This window comes from Diabrotica virgifera, chromosome 9 (assembly GCF_917563875.1).
Source record: "Diabrotica virgifera virgifera chromosome 9, PGI_DIABVI_V3a".
In the NCBI taxonomy this organism is placed as follows: domain Eukaryota; kingdom Metazoa; phylum Arthropoda; class Insecta; order Coleoptera; family Chrysomelidae; genus Diabrotica; species Diabrotica virgifera.
In genome coordinates, this window is record NC_065451.1 from 223433809 (window position 1) to 223444585 (window position 10777).

Sequence of the window (10777 nt, forward strand, 5' to 3'; positions counted from 1 at the left end):
TCCAAAACTGCTCTGGAAAGCCATATTAGGAGTTGTTACAACAACTCGCAGATTATTATACCAGAGCTCGTGCAATTGCCGTATCATTCGTTTTATGGATCAAACTCTATTCCTATGACTCCGATGACTCCTATGACCCCTTCTTCGGAAGTTTCGGAGTTGGAACATAAGTTTTCTCTTTCAGATGCTTTTCTTGATCCTCGACAACATGTCGATGTGATTGGACACATGACTCCCATGTAAATTTACGAACAAAATGGCAACTAGACGATTTTTGACAGACTTATGTTAAGTTTTCATATGTTAAGTTGCAACTGCTTAGTCATAAGTTGGAGCTTAACATCTATCCAAGTTAAGTTGTTGTGAAACATGTTTTGTGAAGTAAATACAGTGAAAAGTTTTCAAAAGTACTTATTTGCTTCCATATATTACCATTATTCACCCAGTACAACACACAAGCATCCGGTATGTCTTCATTCCTTGTTTGTTTCGGGTTATATTGATCTACCTTGGCCTTGAGGGTTTTTTGATATCGTCTGCTCATCTCATTTTTGGTTTTACGTATGTCCTACAAATGTCCTTTCAGCATCTATGGCTTTAGTTTCTCTTGTTTTCTTCTATCATCTTTCTTCTATCTAAAAACACGTGTCCTATAAAAACAATGCAGCCTTAGTTTTACATTCCATAGTCCATAGCGATGATGGTAAATATCACTGCCATTTGTGCTCTTATCGAAACGCTTCGAAGTACCATCTCGAGATGCACGTGCGCGCAGGAGCCACCAAATAAAAATGTGATATCCGCAATAAAGCTTTCACAGTTAGCACTCACGCGCTAGAGCATAAGTACTCTCACACAGGGGAAAAACCATTTCAATGTGAAATATGTGGTACGCATTTCATGTTCTCGTGGTTCTTGGCTTCACATAGACTCACGTCACATTATGAGATCCTTACAGGCAGCCCTTTAGTCAAATTCGACTGTACCATTTGTAATAAGCACTATGATTCAGCTTCAGGTCTGAAGAGGCATAACCTTAAAAACCACAACGAAACAGGCGTGAATCTTTCTGTCCTATACGATATATGTGGAAAGCAATATTATCTAGCAGAGAGGAACGTAAGCTTCTCCACCGAACATACACAGGTTACAAACCGTATGGTTGTCAAACCTGCCCCAAACACTTTCCTAAGAAAGAGCAGCTTATTGAGCATATTAGTGTCAATACGGGAGAAAAGCCATACGTGTGCAAATACTGTGGTAAAGCCTTTACTCAAAGAACTCCCCTAAGAATCCACGAAAGAACACACACAGGAGAGCGACCAAATATTTGCCCGATTTGCAGCAAAGGATTCATTTCCAAAACTGCTTTGGAAAGCCATATTAGGAGTTGTTACAACAACTCGCAGATTATTATACCTGAAGCCATGCAATTGCCGTATCATTCGTTTTATGGATCAAACTCTATTCCTATGACTCCGATGACTCCTATGACCCCTTCTTCGGAAGTTTCGGAGTTGGAGCATAAGTTTTCTCTTTCAGATGCTTTTCTTGATCCTCGACAACACATCGATGTGATTGGACACATGACTCCCATGTAAATTTACGAACAAAATGGCAACTAGACGATTTTTGACAGACTTATGTTAAGTTTTCATTTGTTAAGTTGCAACTGCTTAGTCATAAGTTGGAGCTTAACATCTATCCAAGTTAAGTTGTTGTGAAACATGTTTTGTGAAGTAAATACAGTGAAAAGTTTTCTAAAGTACGTATTTGCTTCCATATATTACCTTTATTCACCCAGCACAACACACAAGCATCCGGTATGTCTTCATTCCTTGTTTGTTTCGGGCTAGATTCATCTATCTTGGGCTTACGGATTTTTTGAGATCGTCTGCTCATCTCATTTTTGGTTTTACGTATGTCCTACAAATGTCCCTTGGCTTCTTGGTTCTTGGCTTCACATAGACGCACGTCACATTATGAGATCCTTACAGGCAGCCCTTTAGTCAAATTCGACTGTACCATTTGTAATAAGCACTATGCTTCAGCTTCAGGTCTGAAGCGGCATAACATTAAAAACCACAACGAAACAGGCGTGGATCGTTTTGTCCTATACGATATATTATGTGGAAAGCGATTATCTAGCAGGGAGAAACTTAAGTTTCACCACCGAACACACACAGGTTACAAACCGTATGTTAGCCAAACCTGCCCTAAACGCTTTTCTAAGAAAGAGCAGCTTATTGAGGATACTATAGGGTCCATACGGGAGAAAAGCCATACGTGTGTAAATAGATAATATCCTAAATCGCCAGCTACGACAAAGATCAGGAGTGGCTGATGCAGTAGAGAGAATAGCAACACTGAACTGTAACTGGGCAGGTCACGTGGATCGAATGACAGATAACAGATGGACAAAGCGGACACTGGAAAGGGTACCAAGGGATGATGCCTACCGATGAAGAGGTCGTCCACCAACAAGTTGGACTCATGATCTAAAACGTTGTCATAGGAATTGGATGCAAAAGGCATAATATCGCGACAGATAGAAAATTATGAGGGAGATCTATGTCCAGCAGTAGACAAGTGACGATTGAATGATGATTTGCATCTATATTATCCCCTTTATACCCAATATAGCACATAAGCATCCTTAATATCTTCTCCCCTTGTCTCCCCTTGTTTCTTGCAATCTAGTTGCTTCTATAAAATCCAGATTGCACTAGTCTGTGAATGACTGCATTGTTGTGAATTAACAATCGATATACGAAAAAGATATTCTCTCTGTCTCGTCTTTCAACTAAAGAAGAGCTTATGACCTGAAGAGCTTAAAATGGTGAAACACGTTTCGCAGGATGGCGGGTTATACGAGGCTTCAAAAGTGTTTCATTTACGATTTTATATACAACGAAGTTCATAATAAACAAACAATAGATAAAACTGGTTGCAAAAATCGTCTAGATTATCACATAACTACTAAGATATCTGTATATACTTGAAAATATTTTTTATATATATATTTTTTGGTTTTAAATTTAAGCAAACTATATAATTTTACATACAAGTTTGGGTAGAGCACTGTGATTTTATAACAATTATATACCTAGATAAATGACCACAATTGTTCAAAACTGTTGTGCAGCTATATGGGCCAAGAAGTTTAAGGGTATTGAATCAAAAAATGTTGAATCAAATTCTATGTTTGTAGAAATTTAAATAGCGATGAAATCTTTAATAGGTTCTAGCTGGGTAATAATATTACCAATTCACGTTTCTTTTTTTAATATTTCACATCTCTTTTTGAACATATTCGTCTTGTTCATTTCTTCTATGTACTTTAAAACTGTGAAGGCACCCAAGTCCAACAGTTAATGAATAGGATCAAAGAAGTCAATTAGAGATATGGACTTTTACTAAACGCTAAGAAAACAAAATGTATGATGATCTCTAAAAAACAGCAATTTGGACGAATCAGTGTGAATGGCCAACTAATAGAAAGAGCAAAAACATACATGTACTTTGGTACGAACGTCAATTAAAATTGGGACCATTTCTTAGAAATCAAATAGTCCAGGGCGCATCTGTTTTGAGATGGACGTTGAGAGGTGACTCAAATTTTTTTGCAGAAATTGCTTGAAAATAAATCAGATAATAATATTTGAGTTATCCTCCCTCTCAAAAAGGTCCGGAACATTATTTAAATAATCAAAATGTCAAAAAATGAAGGAAAAATTCGATTTTTGTCTTTGTTTTTTGATTATAACTTTAAAACTATTCATTTCTGAGAAAAGTTGTACTGGCATAAAAGTTGCGTAATTAAATTTTCTACAATATAGAATTGGTTAAAAATTTAAATAATAGTCACCCTAGTTGCAAAATAGCAATAATTGCGAAAAAACCATACAAAAACAAGTATTCGTATTTTACGTTTTTCAACCATTTATGCTACACTTAGGACCTTCACATTTCACCCAGAAAAACTTTATGATACAGTAAAACAATACTATAAATTTCATTAAGATCGGTTTAATAGATTTTGCAAAATAAATTTTGCAATCCAGCTTTCGCAAAAAAAATTCATTTTTTCAAAATGTTACAGGACTGAAAATAAAGCAGATAGCAAGTTGAATTTTTTTTGCTTATAGAAGTGTACTGTACCTTTCATTTGCAATTTACAAAATTAAAACCGATTAATTACCACGGCGTCAGAAAATTTTTTAAATAAACATTAGTTTTTGGAGCTACGCGCAAGACAGCGGTGTTCGATTCACACAAGTTGATTTCCACCAAAATTTCTTCCAATCTTTATCTAATATATTATTTTCTTACTCTATATTTTATTGTATTTTAATATTTTAATTCCACAAAAATCAAACTAATTTTATTATTGTTTGTGAAATATTGTTTAAACAATTGCATATTATGTTTAAAAATAATAAACTTTTATTCTCTTAGTTAAAATATATGAACAAAGAAAGTTTTTGCTAATTAAAGTGTTATTTCAAAGGATAGAGTATGTGTTTTTATTTTGCAATAAACAAATTTATTTATTTATATCGAAATGTAATAAAAATTAAAATGTATTAATCATTATCAAAGGTCATTGGAATCTTCAATCAGAGCAAACTATCCGCTGTCCTGCGCGTAGCACCAATATTTAATGTTTATTTAAAAAAAATCCTGACGCCGTGGCCTTGATCGATTTAAATTTTGAAAAATTGCAGATGAAAAGTACAGTACACTTCTATAGGCAAAAAAATTTCAACTTGCTATCTGCTTTATTTTCAGTCCTGTAACATTTTGAATTTTTTTTGCGAAAGCTGGATTGGAAAATTTATTTTGCAAAATCTATGAAACCGATCTTAACGAAATTTACAATTTTGTTTTACTGTATCATAAAGTTTTTCTGGGTGAAATATGAAGGTCCTAAGTGTAGCATAAATGGTTGAAAAACGTAAAATGCGAATACTTGTTTTTGTATGGATTTTTCGCAATTATTGCTATTTTGCAAAAAGAGTGACTATTTTTTAAATTTTTAACCAACTCTATATTGTAGGAAATTTAATTACGCAACTTTTATGTTTATACAACTTTTCTCGAAAATGAATATTCAAAAATGAATGAAGTTATAATTAAAAAACCAAGATAAAAATCGAATTTTTCCTTCGTTTTTTAACAATTTGATTATTTAAACAATGTTCCGGACCTTTTTGAGAGGGAGGATAACTCAAATATTATTATTTGATTTATTTTTAAGCAATTTCTGCAAAAAGTCACCTCTCAACGTCCAAATGTACTAATATTTTTATAAATGCGCCTTGGTCTAAAATGTAGGATAGAAAAAGTAAGATCTGCATTTCAAAAAATGGCTAAGCTATTCAAATGTTATGATTTATCAATACCCATAAAAATCAGGTTACTACAATGTTGTATCTTCCATATACGGTTGTACGGAGTTGGGTAGTGGATTCTCACAGACGCTACCTGCAAGAAAGTTGAGGCTTTCGAAATGTGGCTTTTTCGTCGAATCCTGAAGATATCATATACCGACCACGTTACTAATCAGAACGTCTTATTAGCCCGGGAGCAGTTGCGCCCTTAGAAAAAATCTAACATTGTATCCTTTTCCGTGATAACTCGATGAAAAATTTTGCAACATAACTTTCCATTCGTAAGTGCGTCGAAGAAGGGTGTAGTAATGCAATTTCTTCTTCTTCTTCTTTTTTTTTTGTGGGATTTATGGCTTTGGTGTGAACCAATTAGCTTTAATAATTGTTAGAAATAATATTTCTAACATAACAAGTAAATAAAAATACTATAAAATAAAAATGTGTTGTAAAATCGTATTTAAATTCATATTGTTAGATAAAATCTGTGTTGAATCGAGATAACCCTCACGACATTTTTAAAAATGAGGTCATTTTTCTGTAATGATAACTTGCAACTTCAACTTCGAAAGCGCATGATTAAATGTTACATTTGGTCAGTCCTCTTGTATGGTATCGAAGCATGGACATTAAAAATATCCACCATTAATCGTTTGGAGGCCTTTGAAATGTGACTACACAGACGTACACTGAAAATACCAAGTACGGCTATGCTGACAAATGTGGCAGTCCTTAAGAGGGCAAGTGCTGCAACTAATTTTACAAGGAAAAGCAGAAGGAAAACGCGGACCAGGAAGGCGAAGGATTTCCCGGCTGAAAAATCTACGAACTTGGTTCAACCGAACAACCATAAATCTTTTCAGAGCAGTAGTATGCAAAGTACAGATTGCATTGATGGTCGCCAATATCCCAAAAGGATAGGCACTACAAGAAGAACAAGAAATGCTACAGTATCTGAAGTTTCTTTATTTGCACTAAGTCTTTTTGAACGTTTCATTATGTTTCTCTCTTCATATTATCATCTATATCATGATACTTTCTTATTTTATGTCATACAATGGTTTAAATTTTTCCAGCTAGAACACTAAAGATACAAGTTTGTCGAGAAACTCAAGCGGTACGAAAGCTTGCGCAGTTTTTTAAGTAAAATATTTTGACCAATATACATATGTTATTGTTCGGTATATTAAAGTATAGATCAACGTCTGAGACGTTTGTTAAAGAGTTATATTTTAAGCTGTATGTTTGTGTTGTTTACATATGTTTGTTAAACATATCCGTTAGTTGCTAGTTCAGAAGAAGAGGACATTTTGCTTCATCAAAAACGCCATTATTGAGCAGTGGCGTAATCAGGAGGGGTTTGGGAGTTATAACCCCCTATTGGGATGCACTTTGTGCTCTATACGCTTGATATCATACCTGTAGATCCCCAGAGACTCTCCAACAGTTGAACCCCCCCTTTAACTTTAGTTACTCCTTTATTGAGTAAAGATAACGAAAACTAAATCATGTCCATTGAACACTATGTGCCATTGGAGTCTGTGTTGTATATATTTCTGAGATGCTCCTTTGATGTGGAGAGATCGATGTTGTGCCTATTTTGGTTTTGTTTAGATTGTTTTAGACTGAACACAATCCAGTGGTTGCTCAATGAATTCAGCAACGACTTGAAAGCTGGTTAAAGCAAGAGCACTTTAAAGAGCAGTCCTTTAAAATGTGGTGTTACAGAGGGATGCTTAGAATAGCATGGACACAGAAGAAAACAAACACGGAAGTAAGTATTGTGAGAAATGAGCAAAGAATACGAAATAATAAATAGAATAAACATAAGAAAGTTGCAATATGTGGGACACGTAATGAGGGGACTGCGATATGAACTGCTAAGACTAATAATAAGGGAAAGATTAGAGGAGGAAGGAGTATAGGAAGAAGGAGAGTGTCATGGTTGAAGAATTTAAGAGACTGGTTTAAATGCAGTTCCATATAACTCTTCAGAGCAGCGGTAGATAGAGTAAAGATAGTGATGATGATATCCAACCTCCGATTGGGAGACGGCACACAAAGAAGACTATGTATCACGAAAAAAAGGAAACCTTTTAATGCATACATACATGTAATGCATATATGTAATAGGTCTGGATCCCGCGTATAAAAAAAAAGTTGATTAATAGCAAGCTGAAAATTTGTTAATAGCTTAAGGGTGTCTAGTCGAATAAACTTTGATATGTGTGAACACTGGAACAGGGGTAGTTTTAATTGTGGAACAGGTTAAAAATTTTGAACGGTCACAGCACGAAAACGGCACATTTATTTTGTCCGACAGAACAGACTTAAACTCTTCGAACAGAGATTAAACTCTCATGCAAAAATCAGACTGCTATTTATCACCAAATGGGCGCTTTAATGAGTGGAACATGTAGAATATGTCAAATGACAGGAATTATGACAGGTAATAAATAGCAGTCTGATTTTTTCATGAGAGTTTAATCTCTGTTCGGAGAGTTTAAGTCTGTTCTGTCGGACAAAATAAATGTGCCGTTTTCGTGCTGTGACCGTTCCAAATTTTTAACCTGTTCCACAATTAAAACTACCCCTGTTTCAGTGTTCCCATATATCAAAGTTTATTCGACTAGACACCCTTAAGCTATTAACAAATTTTCAGCTTGCTATTAATCAACTTTTTTTTTTTCATACGCGGGATCCAGACCTATAATGCATATACTTGTACAGAATATTTTCCCATTTATTTAAATCAAATATTATACTGAAAGAGTAAAAAGTAATTTTTGATGAAGCAAAAATGGACGATTTTATATATTTAAACAAATTTTTTGCCTATTGTTCTAAAAATTCTAATACAGATTTTACTATTTTGTTGTATTGCATTACTATTTGAAATACACATATTATAAAGTTACTTATTTTACTATAGATAGATATAAATGGAAATATTTTAAACATATCTGAAAATAAAGAAATTTTATTAAAATTGTAGTGTTTTTTAAAATATACAGTATGGTGCAAATGTTTGGGATAAATTCGTTATTTCGCAAGCCAGCGACTTTAAGGAAAAATACTGAAACAGGTCAATTTTTATTTTTGAATTATGATTTCTTGACATACCTATATATCATACTAGTGACGTCATCCATCTGGGCTTGATAACGTAATCGATGATTTTTTTAAATGAGAGTCGTGTTGTAGCTCATTTGAAAGGTTATTCAATTCTTTACTCAGAAATATACATTGACATAATTATTTATACAGGGTGTCCAAGAAAAATTATTTTAAATTAAATTAATTGACTGACACAAAAAGAATACTGTATGCAATTTATTTAATTCAAAATACATTCTACTGCTGTCAGAAAGCAGAAAAAATGTTTACTTCATAAATAAACATTGCTTTTCGCTTAAATTCAATGTTTAAACAGCCAGGAGGCAGATGGGTGGCAGCTTGAACATTAAAATTGAGCGAAAAGCAATGTTTATTTATCAAGTAAACATTTTTTTCTTTTTTCTGACAGCAGTAGAATGTATTTTGAATTAAATAAATTACATACAGTCTTCTTTTTGTGTCAATTAATTTAATTCAAAAAAATTGTTCTTCTGTACATAATAATTATGTTAATGTTTATATTACTAAATAGATAAGTGAATAACCTTTCAAATGAGCTAGCACACGACCCCTATTCTCATTAAAAAAAATCTTCGATTACGTCATCACGCCCAGATGGATGACGTCACTAGTAGGTTTGATTTATACTTCAAAAAATCATATTTCAAAAATAAAAATCAACCTGGTTTCAGTATTATTCCTTAAAGACACTGGCCTACGAAATAATGAATTTATTCCAAACATTTGCACCATACTGTATATTCTCCTACCACCAATACTCTGCCACTGAATCTCTAAAAATCGTAGAAACAAGCTGACTTTTGCTGAGAATGTTAAGGGTTAATCGTAGGTTATCAAGAATATGTACGCCGTAGAAAAAAATGTACAAACAAGAAATGTAGCTGAGATAATTTTGAATAAAAATGTTTATCAGAACTTTTTGTGTAGAATGAACCGTTCTCTCAGAAATAATGCTTGAAGTTACCGGCGATTTTGAATGTCAATTTTTTAAATAAAATTTGTATTACCTCGGCGGTAAAAATTCGAATTTTTGATCAAAGTGTTCTATCGATAAAAATCGAGATGCGTTTTAAAGAAAGAATGTAGCAATTTTTATATTTTGCCGTTATTTAGGATCTGCCGTTTAGATTTTTAAATTGTTGACAATTATAACATTTATTCCAGTTGTCAATAGATGGCGCTATAATCGAAAAAATATTATTTACTAATTATACAGGGTGTCTGCGTAACTTGGAACCATATGGGAAACTTTTTTAATATCAATTTTACGAAAAAAGTCATTCTTTATAAAGTGCTCTGCATAGTCTAAAACCTAAGATGCAATCATCAGATATCAAATTTTGTCAACAGTATACGAGGTATGTCAAAAAATATGAATTTCGCTCAAGAGCAAACTACCTTTATATTTCAAAATATCAAAAAATTTTATTATAAAAAGTTATTTGTAATTAAAAACCATATTCAAATATGCAATAACAGCCTTCCACTTGAAAAAAAAAAATTCTGAAATTTTCCTAAATTACCGATTCCGAACATCATTTTTATTTATTAGACATGTAATAACTCTTTTATTAATAATTTTAGGAAAAAAAGTTATTCTTCATAAAAATCTGTGCATGGTCTAAACCTCGAGATGCAACCATCAGTTATCCAAGTTTGTTAAGGTGTGTCAAATAATATGAATTTAGGAAGAATTCTAATAAATAAAAATGATGTTCGGAATCGGTAATTTAGGAAAATTTCAGAATTTTTTTTTTTCAAGTAGAAGGCTGTTATTGCATATTTGAATATGGTTTTAAATTACAAATAACTTTTCATAATAAAATTTTTTGATATTTTGAAATATAAAGGTAGTTTGCTCTTGAGCGAAATTCATATTTTTTGACATACCTCGTATACTGTTGACAAAATTTGATATCTGATTATTGCATCTTAGGTTTTAGACTATGCAGAGCACTTTATAAAAAATGACGTTTTTTCGTAAAATTGATATTAAAAATGTTTCCCATATGGTTCCAAGTTACGCGAGTTACGCAGACACCCTGTATAATTATTTAATTAAATAATTAATAAGTAAATAATTTTTTTTCGATTATAGCGCCATCTATTGACAACTGGAATAAATGTTATAAATGTCACCGACGGAAGTTAATCACCAACGTGCGTTTTTTTCTGTCACATGCAATTTAATGCGTTAGAAAGAAATCGAAAAACTGTTGACGCACTGAAAGATCCTCATGAGAAAAAGC

The 10777-nt window shown here is 33.0% G+C and overlaps 1 protein-coding gene across 1 annotated transcript; it reads left to right on the forward strand.

Moving 5' to 3' along the window:
• Nucleotides 1-1085: 1085 nt before the first annotated feature.
• Nucleotides 1086-1601, forward strand: LOC126891672 (endothelial zinc finger protein induced by tumor necrosis factor alpha-like). Its single transcript, XM_050660910.1, has one exon. It carries the CDS (start codon nt 1086-1088, stop codon nt 1599-1601), a length of 516 nt encoding a protein of 171 aa, XP_050516867.1.
• The last annotated feature ends 9176 nt before the right edge of the window (nt 1602-10777 follow it).

Coding starts and splice junctions, on each gene's coding strand:
- LOC126891672 (XM_050660910.1), top strand. CDS start 1,086: ATGTGGAAAGCAATATTATCTAGCAGAGAGGAACGTAAGCTTCTCCAC.